The following is an 18090-nucleotide window of genomic DNA, read 5'->3' on the forward strand; positions in this document are numbered from 1 at the left end:
AAAACCGAATCAACAATTCACCATCTTTTGGCTAAAATTTTCTCCATCAATCAGCCTCTTTTCACATACCACTTCGAGAATCACAACTCCATAGCTGAAAACATCAGTTTTCTCCGAGTGCTTTCCCGTATTGAAGGTACTTTGGAGCCAAATACCCTATATCCGGTTGTTAGAGTGGAAACAAGGATCTTAGAGCTTTGATCCCTGATTTGTGCAGCAGGACATTCTGGTAAACACAACTTATCAGAAACCCTCCAAGTACACACTTCCATGTGAATAAACCATGTTCCTTTCTCTTCTTGGAAAACATGCTTTATGGGCAACGAATCAGGAAGGTGATAGAAGAACAATTTTTGCTTCACCTGCTAGAGACAATAGATGATGAAGTGCACAATTGATACATACACCACTGGCATTATTAGTAGTCAAGAAAGGAGACAAAACGATCTCACAATATATCATTAATCCATCTGCCCTGATCTCTCCAACTTTAGGGAAGCAATTCGCTTGAGCTCTCTCGACTTCTCCTACAAAGCAAGGATCGAAAAAATTAATTAGAGCAAGCAGCACAGCCTAAGCCGTCAACTATTAAAGCTTTTACGAGCACTTCACAACATAATTAACTGCTTCGCTTACTCCGATGATAATGTGGAATAATACCCCAAGCGTAGGGTTTAACACGTCGATTGAAGCATAATAAACCGGAAATCCAGGATCGTACCCAAGGGAAAAATTATATGGCTTTACTGGATTTGTAGATGCAAGTAAGGGCTTTCGGCTTTTAGATAGCCAACTTTGTTTTACTTTAAACGGTGGAAATAAAAGGCTAAATTAAAAACGAATTAACTAGAGAAAAGATAGGCTAGGTCTAGGAATTATTAACACCCAAGACCCGAGCTAAATCACACTTTTCACCCAACTACACAATTTAAGATACTTGGTTATAGTTCTCAAATTGGAAGATAAAATGATTTGAGAACCAAGCTAGCTCTAGAATTCATTTGGCAAATACCTCGAGCGACAGAGCTCTAAGCATCATGTGTGGTGGGTAGGCGAAGCTCCCACCTACACATGATCAAAGAGGTTAACACCTCGGAGATTTGACAAACAAACCCGAACCCCACATCAATTTTCAAATCAAAGTTTAAAGCTTTATTGGATGCAAAATGCAATTTTCGCCCGAGCCATGAGGTGCTAATCACCTCATGACCTAACCCTTAAAACTACTCACCCATATCTAGAGAGATAAGAGCAAGTGAAAATCTACTTAACATAATGAAATCACAAGACTTGAAATAAACTAGAAATTAAGATAGATCGGGAGAAAATAAACAACTTTAATTAAAGCAACAATATCAAAAACTAACAACTAAAGGCAGAAATTAAAGTATTTAAAACTGAAAATGAAGAACACTCAAGAACAATTTGAATCTAGATCTAGATCTAAAATTAGGTAAGCAAATCTAATTCTACTTGTTTTACAAAATTATGACATAAGCTTTTATACTTCTAAGATCCGCGCCTGGAATATTCCCATAGATGCTCTGAAAATTCGCCCTTAAGTCCCTCGGCATCGATGGCAACGGCCTTAGAGTGTTCTACTATGGGGCTTGGCATCGATGTAACATATGGCATCCCATCGATGCCGAGATGGTTAAGGGACTGGACCACTAAGGGGCTCGGCATCGATGGACCTTATCCCTTGACATCGATGCCGAGCTCAATAGCTCGATGTTTGGCCGTCATCTTCTGCCTTGGCTACCTGCCTCTTGCTCGGGCAATTCTGCTTCTGCTCGGGCAAATCTCCACAGCATCTTCTTTTCATTTTCTAAACTTAAGTAAAGATTGCATTTTAAACCTTTCTTTTACCTTTTCTTTACTTTAATTTATTTAATGAAAATAAGGAAATACCCCCCATTTGGAAACAATGGCATTACCAGAATTTTGAGATTTCAATCCAATCAAAATGTTGACCCCCAGCTTTTAGTGTAAAACAGAAAACAGCACACTTTTCTATCGAATAAATGGCTCAAAACATTACCTTAATCTTTGAATAAAATCTTGCAATTTTGAAGTTGCTCTTAGAAAAATTCAAGGATCAATTACCGCCACTTTTTATCTCGAAAATCGATATTTTTTCGAAAAGTGATTTTTCCATACTTAGACAGATTTTCAGGAGCCGACAGAGTCTTCATTGGTTCCTCGGGTACTTGGACGCACTCGGGCCATGGATGATGTCAAAATATGTCTTATTCACACGATTTACCTGAAAGCACTAACAACATACCTTATAAGTAAACGCAATTAAGAAGCAACTAATTAAGCGATGAAATTAACTAAAACTAGATACTAGCGCATCCTGCATTGCATTAATGGGTGCTTATCATTAACTGAAAACTAATTGAGAGCCATGTAGAAGATTATGAAGGTACTGAGAAGTCAGCCTCCTCCGAGTGAAGATCAGAGAATCGAACAAGATACACAATAACAAAAGATGATGTTTGTGGAAACAACTGAAAAACAGAAATAAAACATGAGACACACACAGGGTTTCATGAAACTTAAGACACAAGTTAATAAATCAAGGATCCACCTTAACGAAAAAAAGCAGCTCTAAAGGTTTATTCAGCAATGTTCTAAATTTTTTGAGCGGAGGTTCATTAATTGCCAAAGTTTCAGAAGTGGTACATTCTTGCCGTCAGAATATACAAACTTGCACGGGTTGCTTTGAATTTGAAAGCTGATGGAGTTTGGGGTGGAGGTCATGTCGGGAAAAGCAAGAATCATGTATCAAGAAATGAGTATGCGTTTTGGAGATTCTCTTGTGGTTCCGTGATGGTCCTCTAAAGAAGTATGTGCATTTAAAAGCTCCCAGTGTGTACTGAGATTAAAGGTGTGCAAATAGAATCACTCAAAAAGAATATCTGGATATGTACGCAAGCTAATGAGAGAATGAAGCTAATAAGCAAAGAGAAGGGATGTTCCTAAGGGTGGTTGAACTTCTCTTTAACTCGATGATCTTGGTCATCCGTTCATTAGATCGTCAAAGCCAATGATTCCAGTTACTTCAAAAACACCAACAACCCTTTGTATACGTAGGCGTATATATTTTTGTTTGTATGTATGTAGGTAGGTAGGTAGGTATGTATGGTTATGAGTTTGTTTGTGCATGGAATTCGGTATATAATCTGTTTTTGATTCGCATTTTCTAATCTTTTCCTGTTCTGCTGCTACTGTTGCTAAATACAGGAACCATGAGCACTGAATAACCAAGTATAATGATACTTTTCTCTAAATACAGGAACCATGGGCACTGAATAACCTAGTATAATGATATTTTTCTCAAGTTCATATGTTGAGAAGATGTGACCATTTCTTGGCAGGGCAACTGATGTTGCAGCCATGGTGGGAAAACCCTTCTCTTCTACCGTTCCGTCAATTTATCCGCACACTTCATCAGATCCTGTTATACTGAGGCAATGATTGAAATGGTGTGCATTTAGAAGCTCTGCCAAACAGCTTTGGAAAACGTTTTGAAAGAAACAACCAAATATGACCTAGAGCCTTGTTCAATTGAAGATTAAGATTTTGGGCCGGTTCTGATTTTTATCGATTAGTGATTTATGGCCTGATTTATGGCCAAAGCACACGGTACATAGTTACCTTAAAAGCCCTTGCATTTACTCCAATTGAAGAATTGGGTGGTTCAGAAACTGAACTCAGAGAATGAGACTAATATGAAGAGAGAAGGGATGTTTCTTGGGGTGGTTGCCCTAGAATGGTCTCACACACCATTATGAGTTGAGATGATTGCCTGTTGAATCGTCTGACAAAAATGTTTTGGAACAAATGTATCAGTCCTTGAGCGATCCATCATGCACTTCTGTCTCATCCAAATAGCAATTGTACAGCTGCAGCTAAGGCACATGCTGTCGAGAAAAATTTCTTAATTTGGGGTTAGCTTTAGTTCTCCCTTTCTCTTTTATTTTCGTTAGAAATGAATGCCTATTGCCTAACTCAGTTTGGTTTGCAGGCATCTGTTCATTCTGGCAATGACAACTATAAACGTTCTTCCCCAACAGGGTGGACTGGTAATGGAACCCAAGATGCCTCTAGAGGTGTTGCGGTCTAAACTCAAGGATGAAAGAGGGAGCTTGTGAAAGTTCTCCTATGCCTTTTGATTCAGATATGCAGTAGGTACTCTATAGTTGCCCAAATTATGTATATTATGTGCATGTTTTCTTATGATTCATGTTTTCCTACCCCTTTTTTGCTTCTCATCCCCCTCAATAAGTAATATCTTAACTTCTTAACTAATATATGGATGGTTATGTATTACTCACAAAAAAATGCGTTCTTGTTTTCAGAATTCAGCATAGAGAAGACAAAAGGAAAAGCAAGCAAAGTGTATATGTGATTTTAATGAAGTCAGGAGATGTGAGGTAAAGGTGAAATAAGAAGGAATGGAAAAAGAAACTCAAAATGAGAAGTCTAAGGAGTTCCCGAAAGGAGGTAAAAATTTGTGACACAACAGATAGCTAACGTACCTTGGACTTAGGAGAAGTAACATATATTGTTCTTCAAAACTAATATTGGATTCCTTTATTATTGGATATGCCTAAGTTTTAAATAAATGTGATTATTATTTTTTATTTTGTAAGAACTAGATAAAAGTAGACTACAAGAACAAAATATTTCTCCTAGTAAACTAGAAACATCCTGGAAAGGTACTCACCAGTAAAAAATTTTACAAGTTGTATAGGTGGCATATAGATGGCAAAATGCAACTGTGTTGCACATAGATGGCATATCAACTTCATTCAAGAATAAGGGGAATCATATCGAATTCTCCCTTATAATGTTTCTATGTGTTAAGCTTTTTGCTGGTTTTTTGAATCTTTAGAGACCATTTTTAAGTGGGAAGACCATCAACTTCTTTACATGCTTATTGACGTTCTTTGCTTAATGTAGAGTCATGTTTGAAATTTGCTGCAGGGGCAAAAACCACCTATTGTCTATACAGGTACTCTCTCATGTTTTTTTTAATTTGCTTACGCATATGACTATAAGCGCGGGTATATTTCTTTGTGATAGAGTGTCCGAATCGTCTACGGACTCAAAGGCATCTTGCGTAGAGTGCGCGGTTAACACTAGTATTGTTTAATAGAAGAAATTAAGACAAAGAAGAAGGCTAACCCTTTTGAGTGTCCTCGAAACCTGTAGTTGTAATACTTTGGTGGCGTTCAACAATTTTGTTTGGTTTTAGTGGATTGTCCTCGGAAATCAAAAGTTACTCGTGACAGAAGACAATCTACTATATCTGTGACAGTAAATTCCTTTAAATTTCAAACCTCTACTAATCTTAGAATTCAAACGATGTTGATTTCATTTTATTAGGAAATTGCTCTTTACAAGAAAAATACAATCTACTTAGGTTCACGAATCCAATCGATTTTGACTAGCAATTTTAGGAGGTTGCTCTTTCTTTACTAAGAACACCAATTGACTTCAAGTGGATTTCATAGAAATCTACTATTCAAAGAGAATATATTATGCTTTTAACAAGCGGGTTCCTTTAAGTTTCACATAGAAATCTAGCTATTAATCAAAGAGCATATATAATGTTTTTAACAAGTCGTATAATCAATGTAGTACCACTTTTTCTTCTCCTGCTACTTGGGGAAAAAATTTCAATAATAAAATGGGCTTGTGACTCGGATTTTGCAAAAGGGAAAAGGTTCGATCCTCAATTGGACTCGCATACCTATCTACCCTTCCGTCCTATAATTTGGTCAATCTTTTTTTTTTTGGATTAGATTTCTAAAATTCCATGGTGGATCAACATGGCCATCTTTTCATCTGCAGCTGAGGTTCCCTTGTTACTTGTCCAATTTGACTAGTCAAAATTAATCCTATACCAAATCTCTCTCTCTCTCTCTCTCTCTCTCTCTCTCTCTCTCTCTCTCTCTCACAAAATCTTTTCTTCAACAACGTTTCAAGATCGACGATACTCAAATGAATGATTGGTAAATGGCCGTAGATGGAGAATACTCAACCATGTTTATCAATACGCAACTTGCTTGCATGTATCAGACATTCGGACCTGCATGTATTTATTCCAACTTGCAAATGCTATCTTTTAGATATAGTATGATATTGGCTTAAGAACTAATCTGTGCAAGGACTCCGAAAGAATTCTGAAAAGAAATTCTGGTTTTGGCTAGAACAACAAAAAGCGTGTCTAGATCGCTCGGCTTGTTAAGGCTTTTAAGACACTTAAAGTAAGCACCCAATGCTTTTTCTACTAGATTTCGAGAATTTCGATATTGGTTATTCTTCCAACTTTGCAATGCTAGTGATAGGTTCTGCATGATAGAATCAAACTGTTGTAAGCAGAATGTGTATTGATATTGGCTGTATCCTGTCAACGCCCTGAGCTGATTATCAACATCAATAGCTAGAGCATATGAACAGTTGATTGCGATCCCTGCAAGGCCTTTCACATCAGCTCGGCTACTCAAAGGATTGGAATCCAAACAGTTCTTACAATCGACGGGATATGCTGTTTCGCGACAAACGTGACCAATCAAGGTGACATCCCCATTCACAAACTTTGGGTTATGAATAGTCTTTAGGGCAACAAGAAAGATGACATAAAGAAAGATCATATTTGAACAATCTTTACGTGATACTGCCATCTTGTTTCAAGCAATTCAAAAGCACAAAACCTGCATCAATTCAACCTCTAAATGACATTAAGACATACTAGAATTCAAAGTATCACAAAAAGGTGTTGCATTGTGTCAAGTGAAACAAAGAAGAATTAAGACAAAGAAGAGAGCTAACCCCTTGAAGCGCCTTGTAACCCTGTGGTATTCAGGTGTATAATGCTTGCAGGTTTATCTGATTTCAATGGGAAGTCAGAAGTTATTTATAGAGAAAGATAATACCATATGTGCGCCATTAATTATTATTATTTTTTTAAGTTATTGCTGTACAACACTTTAGGAATCCAAACAATGTTGATTTCAATTCATTCGGGCAATATTTTTGGGATTTCAAGGTTCCAATCTATTTTGACATGTATTAATTAGGATATTGCTCTTTCTTTATTGAGATACCAATTTTACAGGTTTCAGGTGGATTTCTAAGGATTTCATAGATGTCAACTAGTTAAAGATAGTAGCAAAGTTTTACCAAAAAAATGAAGATAGTGTCAGAGATAATCCCTCGTAGTTTTTTTTTTTTAACCAACGGGGTCCTTTGAGTTTCTCTTTTAGGTTTCTCTCCAATTTCTTAATGGTAGAAAGCCTTCTCAGATTTTACAAATTTCATTGTGTTCACACGTTCAATGTTAAAGGGTTCCCCTAATAAATTTGAAATTATGAACACACCAATATATTTTTTGTGGGATGAACATACGAACATTGATATGTTAAGTTATAATGAAACAACGCAATTCATTTGTCTGTTTTTTATATTTTCTTTAGGCTGGATGAAGTAGATTCTATTCTCATCTGCAAATTTTAGTTTTGCACTGTATGTAGTATTTTTTTTTTTTTTATCAGCATTGGATTTTATAACTAATTAGCACGAAAACTTTAAAACATCATAGTTGTGTCACTATGTAAATTTTTGTGTCAAATCCTGACTGACAGTGGTAAACGACCCAAAGCAATTTCCCCGAAGCCAAGTTCCTGGCTCCTTACCTGGATGAATTTTTGTTTCTTGCTTTCATGGGAATTGCTACAATATACACACCCCTTGTTGGTGTATACTTGCAGTATGCACCTCTTTGAATTGTTTTAAATTTCATAACATTAGTATGCAACAATGCATGTGATATGCGTAAAGTTTTTCCTTTTTGCACCCCCTGTTTATCAACCAAGACCTCAGGACTGATTATCGGGTAAGATGTTAGTCTATAGTTATGATCTTACTGCAGCTACTGACCGGTAGCCTTATCATCCCCTAAGTCAGATAGTCACAATCATGGTGTAAAATCATAATATAGGTGATGCCGGTCTATTCTTGAGCTAATTTTTCTATGAATTCATCGTAAATTCAGTTGCTAATTATGTGTCAGATTATCTTTTTTAAGTTAAGTTCAGGAGAACTAATTTCTTATTTCCCTCTGTTTCATGACAGGAATTATCTTGTCCTGCAACCTCTGAATCAAATGAGGCTGGGCATTGGCAATTAGCTCTTGGAACTCTATGGGTTAGTTTCTAAACAAATGATTTTTTTTGGCAGAATCCATAAATTTGACTATAGTAGCCCACTTACAATCCAAAATGTCTCTTCATAGACCACCACTCCCTTGTCTCCTCCTCAACGACGTCTCATAAATGTCTTCCTCCACGACGGTGGTGCCCTAGTGCTAATGGGCTCCAATGGCTCAGGAAAAACCACTTCCTTGTGCATGTTAGCTGGATTTCTCAAGCCTTAGGCTGGAGAAATCGCTGGAAACTGTCACGAGATAACCCAAAAGCTTCAACTCAACCGGCTCTCGCTAAAAGATGCGATCAAGGACGAATTCACAATCCTTGACAACTTTCAGTGGTTTGAAGTGCTTGAAGGAAAACAAGGGGGCCTTTTCCTGCTTTAGAGCTAATGGGGCTCAGAAGATTAGCTAAAGAGAAAGCAAGAATGCTCTCTAGGTGTCAAAGAAAGAAGGCGCAGCTTGCGAGGTTGCTTCCAAGAGAGACCAATTTAGTTGCTTGATGAACCTTCCGTGGCATTTGATTGGGAGGGGATGAAGTTGCTAAAGCTTAGTTGCAGAGAGCTTCTAAAGTGGTGTCACTCCCGTCTTAGGAGCACGCGCTTGCACTCCCAACTAAGGAGCTTGACTGGAGCCCGCTCCCATTGAGTTGGAAGCACGCTCCTTACAAATGGGAGCTTCTATACAATCCTTGTATAGAAAAGGCAAGGACTTATCACTTGGCTTTATTAATTGGTCTTTGATGAACTCATGTATCTAGCCCAAGTCATGATATCTAGAAAATAAAACTAGTATATTGCAACACTTGCCAATTTATTACGCTTACTATGGACTTGGCATAAAATTTTACTCTTGTACTATTAGTGTATGGTCTATGCTCACGCTTTCGCTTCTGCTCCCACTTCATGCAAATAAGTGCTAGAGTATATTGTTGCAGAGCACCGGAAGGATTGGATCATCATTCTGGTGACACATTTGCCTGTGGAGATTCAAGATGCTTGTGACACATTTACCTCTGAGGTTCCCCACGAGGATGATTTTGGTAGATATGCTCGATTGAGTTGGTTAGAGAAATTGAATGGTAATTCCATTGATTTAATGACTAACATGATTTTGGCTCTTTTGTGTAAATTTATGCGACATTTGGGAAGTGTGACCGGTTACATGTTTCGCCCAGATCAATCTTAGCCATGCTCAAGGTTTAAGGAAACTCTTACCTTTTTTTAAGAGGTAGTTGTAAGGCCAGCATTTTACATATTTTTGTTGTTTGAAAGATAAATATATTATCTTGAGCGAATCTTGGACTGTAAATTAAATTCTCATTTATTGGATTGCATAGCAAATAGAAGACTTGTTTATATCTTGAATGTGCCCAGAGACATACAGGATCATAGTGTGAGGCCAATGTACCTCAATAGTCAAGAGCTAGCAGGTGATATAAACTCCTTTGGGGTCAGTCAAATGAATGATTGGCAAATGGCCTTAGATGGAGAATACTCAAACCATGTTTCCGAATACGCATTTTGCTTACAACATGCATCAGACTTGCATGTATTTATTCCAACTTGCAAATGCTATCTTTGAGATATAGTATGATATTGGCTTAAGAACTAATCCTTGAAAGGATTCCAATAGAATTCTCACAAGAAATTCTGGTTTTGGCTAGTCCAACCAAAAACGGGTCCAGATATCTCGGCTTGTTAAGGCTTTTAAGACACTTAGAGTAAGCACCCAATGCTTTTTCTAGTAGATTTTGTGAATCTCGATAGTGGTTATTCTTCCAACTTTGCAATGCTAGTGATAGGTTCTGCACAATAGAGTCGAACTGTTGTAAGCAGAACATGTATTTAGATTGGCCGTATGTCGTATAAGTCCTGAGCAGATTATCAACATCAGTAGCTGGAGCATATGAACAGTTGATTGCGATCCTGGCAAGGCCTTTCACATCAGCTTGGCTACTCAAAGGATTGGAATCCAAACAGTTGTGGCAATCGATGGGGAATGGTGTGTTGCGACAAACGCGATCAATCAAGGTGGAATCCCCATTCACTAACTTTGGGTTATGTATAATGTTGAGGGCAACAAGAACGATGACATGAAAGATCACATTCGTACAATCTTTACGTGACACCGCCATCTTGTTTCAAGCTATTCAAAAGCGCAAAACCTACATGCATCAATTCAATTCAGACATACTAGAATTCAAAGTATCACAGAAAGAAATAAGAATTAAGACAAAGAAGAGGGCTAACCCCTTGAAGCGCCCTAATGGTATTCAGGAGTATTGCTTCCAGGTTTATCTAGGGAAGTCACAAGTTATTTTTATAAGAAAAGATAATTCCATACTTGTGCCATTAAATTTTTTAATTATTTAATTTGCTGTACAACACTTAAGGAATCCAAACAATCTTGATTTCAATTAATTCGGGCAATATTTTTGGGATTTCAAGAATCCACTTGATTTTGACCTGTATTAATTAGGATATTGCTCTTTCTCTTTATTGAGATACCAATTTTACGAATTGAGGGTTTGAGGTGGATTTCTAAGGATTTCATAGATGACAACTAATTAAAGATAATATCAATGTTTTACCAAAAATATGAAGATACTGTCGTTTTTTCTTTTTGTACCAATGGGGTCCTTTGAGTTTCTCTTTTAGGTTTCTCTCTAATTTCTCAAGGGTAGAAAGTCTTCTCGGATTTTACAAATTTCGTTGCGTTAACATGTCCAATGTTAAAGGGTTCCCCCTATATTTTTTGTGGGATGAACATACGAACATTGATATGTTAAGTTAAAATGATACTCCATATTATGAACATACAGCTATCGGTTTGTTATGTACTTAGGTACACATAAGACATAACTAACTCGCTATTGCTTTGCTTTGCTGCAGGAAGATTAAAAATCAATCGTTGTGCCGTCGGTTTAGAATTCAACTAGTTTTGGGGTGTTGCAAAAAGGAATAATAGTTCTAATTTCAAAGGTTTACAGTTCTGAAGGAAAACAAAGGGGCCTCTTCCTGCTTTAGAGCTAATGGGGCTTGGAAGATTAGCGAAAGAGAAAGCAAGAATGCTCTAAGACATTTTATTGGGACGGGATGAAGTTGCTGGAGTATTTTGTTGCAGAGCACCGGAAAGCATCGGATCATCATTGTGGCGAGGCGTTTGCCTGTGGAGATTGAAGGTGCCATGCATTTGAAGCACGGGATCATCATTGTGACGAGGCGTTTGCCTGTGGAGATTGAAGGTGCCGTGTATTTGAAGCACGGGGCCCTTTTGGATAAATTTACGAGACATTTGAGAAGTGTGACTTGTTTTTCGTTTTTGCCCAGACGAAGAATCTAAGCCATGTTCAAGGTTTTACGAAAACTCTAGGTTTTGTTAAGAGGTTATACAGGCTAACATCTTACGAATTTTTGTTGTTTGAAGGAGTTAACTATATTTTCTTGATGAAATCTTGGACTGTAATTTATATTCTCACTTGTTCGCGTAGGAAATTAGAAGACCTGTTTATATATCCTAAAAATGTGTCCTGAGACATTGAGGATCAGAGAGTGAGGCCAAGGTAACCTCAGTGGTCAAGAGCTGGTTTAATGGCATTCTGGGGTTTTTGGCAAGCCCATTTTTGCCTTGGCATTCTCCTTATTGCATTGTGGGTGTTTGGCAGCTCAATTCTAAAACCTATTTTGCCGAAATAGATTTGCTGATTTTTTGATAAAGGAAAAAAGAATGGAGAATGGGGTCCGGAGGAGCTTTTCCCATTTTGGGTTGAATGACCAAAATACCCCAAAGTGTTCTTACATATTTACTAGTTCTGTCGTCTCATTTGTTTCCTTATTCTCTTCTCACCTCTCGATACCAAATACAGAGAGAGAGAATATTTATTCTAAACTATCAAATAAAAAATTCAGTAGCTCCTCGGTTCTTGGAGATTCAGAGGGGCCACTGTTTTAGTGGTATTCTGAGAGCAGACACTTTGTGCATATATTGCCAAAGATTAGGTCTGTCTCCAATCATCCCCATCCATACCCCCAATGATTAGGGACTAAATGGGTTATGTTATGTTGTTATTGTTTTTATCAAATAAAAAATTCAGATAAAAAAAGTAGAATGTGGTAACTGAAAAATTCAAATAAAAAAAGTAGAACATCTCCATTTGTTGTGCAGTATGAAAAGGTCTTCCTTACGCATCAATCCGAAAATAAAAAATAAAAAGTAAAGAAAAGTGTTTTATAACAATAATAAAGGCAAAAGGCAATCTTTTAAAAATCCAATGTGAGGGACATGTCTTTTATGTTCCAAACTAGGTGCATGCCGACGTGCAAAGCACATCATTCATGCCCGTTGTATAGATGCGTTTTGGATTTTCTTTCAATTATGGTTCTTGTTGATCATAGCAAAGGTTATATGGATAAGTTTGATCAAGTGTATCATCAGAAGTTCCTAGTTGTAGAAGTTATGGTCTAGATAAGCTTTTGCCTTGAACAAAAGGTGTGAAGTTATTCAGCTAATTGCATGACTTCGACTACAGGGTTTTTTTTATACAATTGCCAAAGGATTAATATCCCAATCCTGCGCCAGAATGGAAGCACCACTAACAGCAGAGTAAACAGCAAGGGTTGTAGTACACAAGACCCATTCCAGAGCCTATTAAAGAGGCAGTTTCTCAAGATAGAGACCCTGAAGCACCCGTAGCACGGGAAGCATCCGAGCAAGCAGCTCCGGGTTCTTTCATTGGAGATTTTGGTAAAGCCACAAAGGTGAAGGCAGAGCCGATTGACCACTTTGAAGTAGTAACCTCCCTCCCAGGTCGAATGCTAGTACCAGCAATTCAAGATCGCGATGCAGAGCTTCTAGATGCATATCTCTATGTTATTTCCATTGAGTCTATTTCTGTTTCTGGTTTTTATGCTTCTCGATCTCAATCTATATGTTCCGCTACTGGATATGCCTGGAATTGGATCTGGAATGTAGCATGTATTGATTTTAAAGAAAAGAATCAAAATTTGGGGTAAATTATCAAACAATAATATGATAGAAGAATAATTGATTGCTGTTAGCTAAATTAGGAGTACTTAAGTAGTAGCTTAGACCAAAAGCACAGAATGAAGTAAAATAGTACAAAAGGCCAACACACTTGAACATATATTAATATAGTTCTACCAAAACAGTACAGTTTTGCTAGATACATCTGCGTAAGTTTTCATTTGTAATTCTAAATTTTAGTCTTTGTAGTACATTGTTCACTGTGCTACCTCCTTGTTTCTTACTAAATGTACATGTATCCTATGTCCTTGCAAGACTCGAAATGTCGTGATTTTACTCCAAACAGTGACCATCTTTTTCTGAAAACTATGCAAAAAAAATGAACCAAAGACTCTGATTCACATGTAGGGGTTGAGGCTCAGATCTACTTGAATCAGGCCAAGGACTCTGACTCTCAAGGCTGCAAAAACTATTGTGGGGTAACTATGGTCTTAAAGTTCCAAAGCATGCAAATAGCAAATTCACATTAAAATGCAACATTCTATTTATGCTTTACCATGCACAGATAGGTATGGATATAACTTCTATGCTAGGTCTTTGTAGTTTTACTTCAACTGGAGCCATTGAAGCAACAGAACAACAACGAATTCCAATTAAATTTTAATTTAGGGTCACTCAATTTCAATATGGTGTGCAGTTGTTTTTCCAGTTAGACCACATACAGCTGTAATTCTAGGAAAAACCATACAATTACAGATCATCGTTCGACAATTTTACCATCCTTTTAGAAGAACATCACTAATAAACTGCGTAATCTTCCCCATAAAACCGATCATTGCTATAAGCAATTTAAGTTCATTTACTAAACTGAACTTATAGTGCTATTCACATGTGCACGGTTGATGACACTACATGTACCTGGAAGGTAGGAAATAGTATTCATTCAGTGTATTCAAGCACTATAATCTCCGTGAATGCATAGATTTCTCATTCTAGAATGGAGTTTCAATTCCACAGTTCAATCTTCCAATTAATTCTATTGATCACCACACAATGAACACATCTTTCAAAGAAAAAGAAAGAAATAGACAAGACAGAGATTAGCCCGACTAATGAGTAAAACTTTTTTTAAAAAAAGGCCCATTGGAAGTTGTTATATCAATGTGTCCCTAGAAAATGAGCCATTATTGGCTTCACACTTCCTTGAGAAACTGGTACATCAACAGAGATACAATCCAAAATTGACAATGCATTACAAAAAATCCATCTTTGCAAGGAAAATTTCGTCACCAATCACATTATAAGAATTTAAATTCAACCAAAAGATATATACCAAGTAAAATTTCGTAAAACCAGTCAAAAGCAAGCCTCTCCTACTCCAAATTCCCAGAAGGAATTAGGGAATACACGCTTACGATCAGCCACACCAAAAAACGGATGGATCTAATAACGACAACTCATGAGTTCCTAATCAGCCTTGCAAAAGGAATGATACCGGTGAGAATGTATTGAACTAATAAGGGATAATCAACACCATCAACAATTCCTACCAAGTAACCCAACAAAATGCGATTATGTACAAATACGGCTAATAACTTTTTAATCTGCCTAGTGATTCATACTAACCAGGATTCCAAAAAACACTTAATAAAGACCATGTCTAATATCCAAAGCTTGAAAAAGTGAACATAAAACATATCCAAAATCTTTCCAATAAACTTCGGAGCTCCACTTAAGCTTCAGCTTTCAAAATCATCGCAATAAACTACAAAAATCCAACAATCTGAAAGTAAAGTCAAAGTACTAAAAGAATGGAACAAAATGCATGAAAAATAGGAACTTAAAAGAACAAGAAGAAAGTATAAAATTAACTAATGATTAGGTGCAAATCTCCATTTCAATTCTTTATCCAATCGTAACAAGGCAAGCTTTCCTGTTTCCTTAACTACGTAAATATCAGTAGAAATCTTACAGATTCAGACATAGGCTTCCACTTCTCTCCACCTGCTTTGCCAACCTGGAATTCACAGATGTCACTAATTTGGTAATAGGGAAAACTAAACTTCCATTCGGTTGGTAAGAAATTAAAGCAAAATAGTTCTGATTTCTACATATCTAATGTTAGTTTTTTAGCAGCTGGATTGAAGTAAACTCACTCTTCATTTACACAAAAAACAAATTATCAGTCAAAATACCAATTCAAGAATTGAGCTCTATTCCCCATATTAGAGTAAATATAAGTCCAGCAAATTTAATCACATCACTACATATTGGAAGCTGAAATCTGGGTGTTATGGCACTCGAAAAATAGAATGGCAGTTCCATGAAAACTATTTGTACATCAGAGAGTATTCGTAACAAATTTTGAAAAAAGGTGAGGATATACATGCGGAGCAGATTCGATCTAATTTTACTATATTCTTGTTTCTATGAATTGCATGCACAATATACCTGAAATTCTGGTTGATTGGGTGCAGATCTTGGAAGTGGTGGTAAGTTGGAGCTTCAAAAATCTGTAAGGAGTAAGGAATGGAAACCCTAAAATTCCTAATATGTGATCAAGTGCTTTGAAATAAAACAACAGGAAACGATTACATAAGGTTTGATTTCGGAATAGATATGAATTTTTCTAAAGATTGAAGTAGCAATTCCCAGTTCCCACAAAACCCACTCCAAAAAATTCCTACAAAACCCAAAAATCAGCCAATCGAAACCCACAACGATTAAAAACTTACCCAGCGATGGCGATTTTAGACGACATCTTTGTCGGAGCCGCAGGACCTGGGCTTGCCTTCTCCAGAGTCAATGAAGACGACGGCGATGCAGTAGTTTGAAGGTGGAGGAACGCCGAAAACTCTCTCTCTCTCTCTCTCTCTCTCTCTCTCTCTCTCTCTCTCTCTCTCTCTCTCTCTCTAACAAACCCTCGCTCTCTCTCTCTCTTTTCTTGCATCATATCCTCCTCCTCTTTAAGCTCCACCCAAACACAAATATTCACCCCCTATTGCCACGTTACCCAGCAAGCCCCAACAACAAAACACGTAACCCACTTACTCCAAAAATTGAATTTACAATTTCACCCAACAAGCCAAAACTACAAAGGGCAAAATCGTCCACCGAGAAAGTGGCGAGCAAAAGACGTTATTCTTTAAGAGGACGAGGAAATAGTTTAATAGCAGTAGAATAATGTGAGGGACATGCTCTTTAAGTATTTTCTTCTTTATGGTGATATTTACTAGCCGTTCCACTTTTTTTTAAGCCTTCTTTTTCAAAAAGAATGTAATTTCAAGTTCAAATATAATGAAAATGAAAAATAATTTTTATATATTTTTTGCATCGTTTAAAATATCTCAGTAAGATCTATCAAACAAAATTCATATTGATAGGAAAATTATTTACGTAAACACAAGATTTTTGAGCTTCAAATTACCTTCTTTTTTTAAAAGTTCTTTTTTAAAGAAACCAGAATGGAGTTCCTTTCCACCAGTTCCACCGTACTCCAACCTAAGTCACATAATCTTTTGGTAGGACATTCTCTCGTTCTCAATCTTCACTATGCGCTTTCGTTTTTTATCCTCGCTTTCATAAATGTTACTACTAATAGTTTGAGATGATTTCAGATATCGCTCTTACGCTTGTGCACTCGCTGCATTATCGTCCACCGAAAATCTACCATTTTCATCTTGCAAATGAAATCTATTAAAGAGATCTCGCAAGAGCATTATATGACTATAGGCCTTGTTTGATAACCTAAATTCAGCACTTAAAACTGAATCAATTAAGTAATAAGTGATTCAGGAGGTTTGATAACGACATTATACATTGTTTAACAAATTAAGTGCTACTTAAAATGTAAGCTAAAAAGTTGAAAAAAAATAAGTAGCTTTGAGCTACTTAATTCTGACTGAATTCTTATATACTTGCATTTAATCACCATACCACCACCACCACTACCACCACTTCGCCACCATCACCATCACCACCACTCCATCACCATCACTCCACCACCACCACTACCACATCGTCGCCGTCGTCACCACCACAATGCCACCAATGCACAACTTCACTCCACCGACACCACTCACTATCACCATTACACCATCACTCCACCGCCACCACCGCCACTCACTGCCACCGTTACATCACCATCACTCCACCACCACCACCATTATCGCTAGCACTCCAACACCACAACCACCACCGCTGTTACGGCCTAGAATTTTTATTTATTTAATTAACGACGTAGCCATTTATTATATGTGTGTTATGGTTGGGTCCCAAATAATTATTTTGCGAGCGCTATGGGTATTGTTGTCATGATTGTAATCTTTGTAGTATGTAATTAATTTTGGATAAATACTGGTACTGGAAGGTAATTTTCTATAAATTGGTATTAGTTGGATGGCCGTGTATATAAGAAAACATATTTCTGCCTTTTTATATACGTAAATTCTAATTAACTAATCAACTAAAATTTAGGGTGCCACGTTGTTAGTGGGAAGTTTATAAGAGGGTTTACTTAGACCGATATTCATAAGTTTGATTAGGGTTACTTTTAAGAGAACGTTGAGAAGGAAAGAGCAGCGCAGTCAAAGGTTTCGAGGTCGCCCTTGTACTCGTCTTCAATCGTGGTAAGTTTCGAATTAATCTTATTGCTTCACTACTCAGAGTTCGGTTCAGTAGCAAGATAATTGGATGAAAATTATTCTATGTTGATTTGGTGGGTGCCGGCTAGAGAGAGACGGTGCGAGTGTGCACGGTTTGTGACGGTAGAAGTTATGAATGGAGATCAAGATGAGTTGTGTGTTGTACGCACGTGGTTTGGGTGCATGAAGTTGGGATTTGTAGGTGGTGGTTACCGATGGTTTGGAATTGAAAATAAGGTT

General features: G+C 37.2%; 1 protein-coding gene and 2 long non-coding RNA genes across 12 annotated transcripts; 2 read left to right on the forward strand and 1 right to left on the reverse strand.

The window, feature by feature from the left end:
* Window positions 1–2794: 2794 nt before the first annotated feature.
* On the forward strand, window positions 2795–11413 carry LOC131303811 (uncharacterized). Of its 9 annotated transcripts, none has more exons than XR_009192218.1 (5): window positions 2795–4197; window positions 4368–4512; window positions 6495–6591; window positions 8149–8220; window positions 9159–9515. XR_009192218.1 is itself a non-coding variant. In XM_058330848.1 (4 exons), exons 2-4 carry the CDS (start codon window positions 4483–4485, stop codon window positions 9407–9409), a joined length of 378 nt encoding a protein of 125 aa, XP_058186831.1. In that variant the 5' UTR covers window positions 2795–4197; window positions 4368–4482; the 3' UTR covers window positions 9410–9525. The 9 variants fall into 9 exon arrangements, 4 of the variants coding, with proteins under 4 accessions (XP_058186831.1, XP_058186840.1, XP_058186846.1 ...); XR_009192222.1 differs by lacking the exon at window positions 9159–9515 and adding an exon at window positions 8309–8351; XR_009192223.1 differs by lacking the exon at window positions 6495–6591.
* On the forward strand, window positions 8344–9025 carry LOC131303842 (uncharacterized). The gene is made up of 2 exons (XR_009192226.1): window positions 8344–8471; window positions 8633–9025. It is a non-coding gene; the product is annotated as an uncharacterized LOC131303842 (long non-coding RNA).
* Window positions 11414–12586: 1173 nt separating the features above from the next.
* LOC131303846 (uncharacterized) lies at window positions 12587–16142 on the reverse strand. Of its 2 annotated transcripts, XR_009192230.1 has the most exons (3): window positions 15943–16142; window positions 15180–15720; window positions 12587–14972 (listed from the first exon to the last, which is right to left on the reverse strand). It is a non-coding gene; the product is annotated as an uncharacterized LOC131303846 (long non-coding RNA). The 2 variants fall into 2 exon arrangements; XR_009192229.1 differs by having other exon boundaries at window positions 12587–15720.
* Between the last annotated feature and the right edge of the window lie 1948 nt (window positions 16143–18090).

This window comes from Rhododendron vialii, chromosome 1a, assembly GCF_030253575.1.
Source record: "Rhododendron vialii isolate Sample 1 chromosome 1a, ASM3025357v1".
NCBI classification, from domain to species: domain Eukaryota; kingdom Viridiplantae; phylum Streptophyta; class Magnoliopsida; order Ericales; family Ericaceae; genus Rhododendron; species Rhododendron vialii.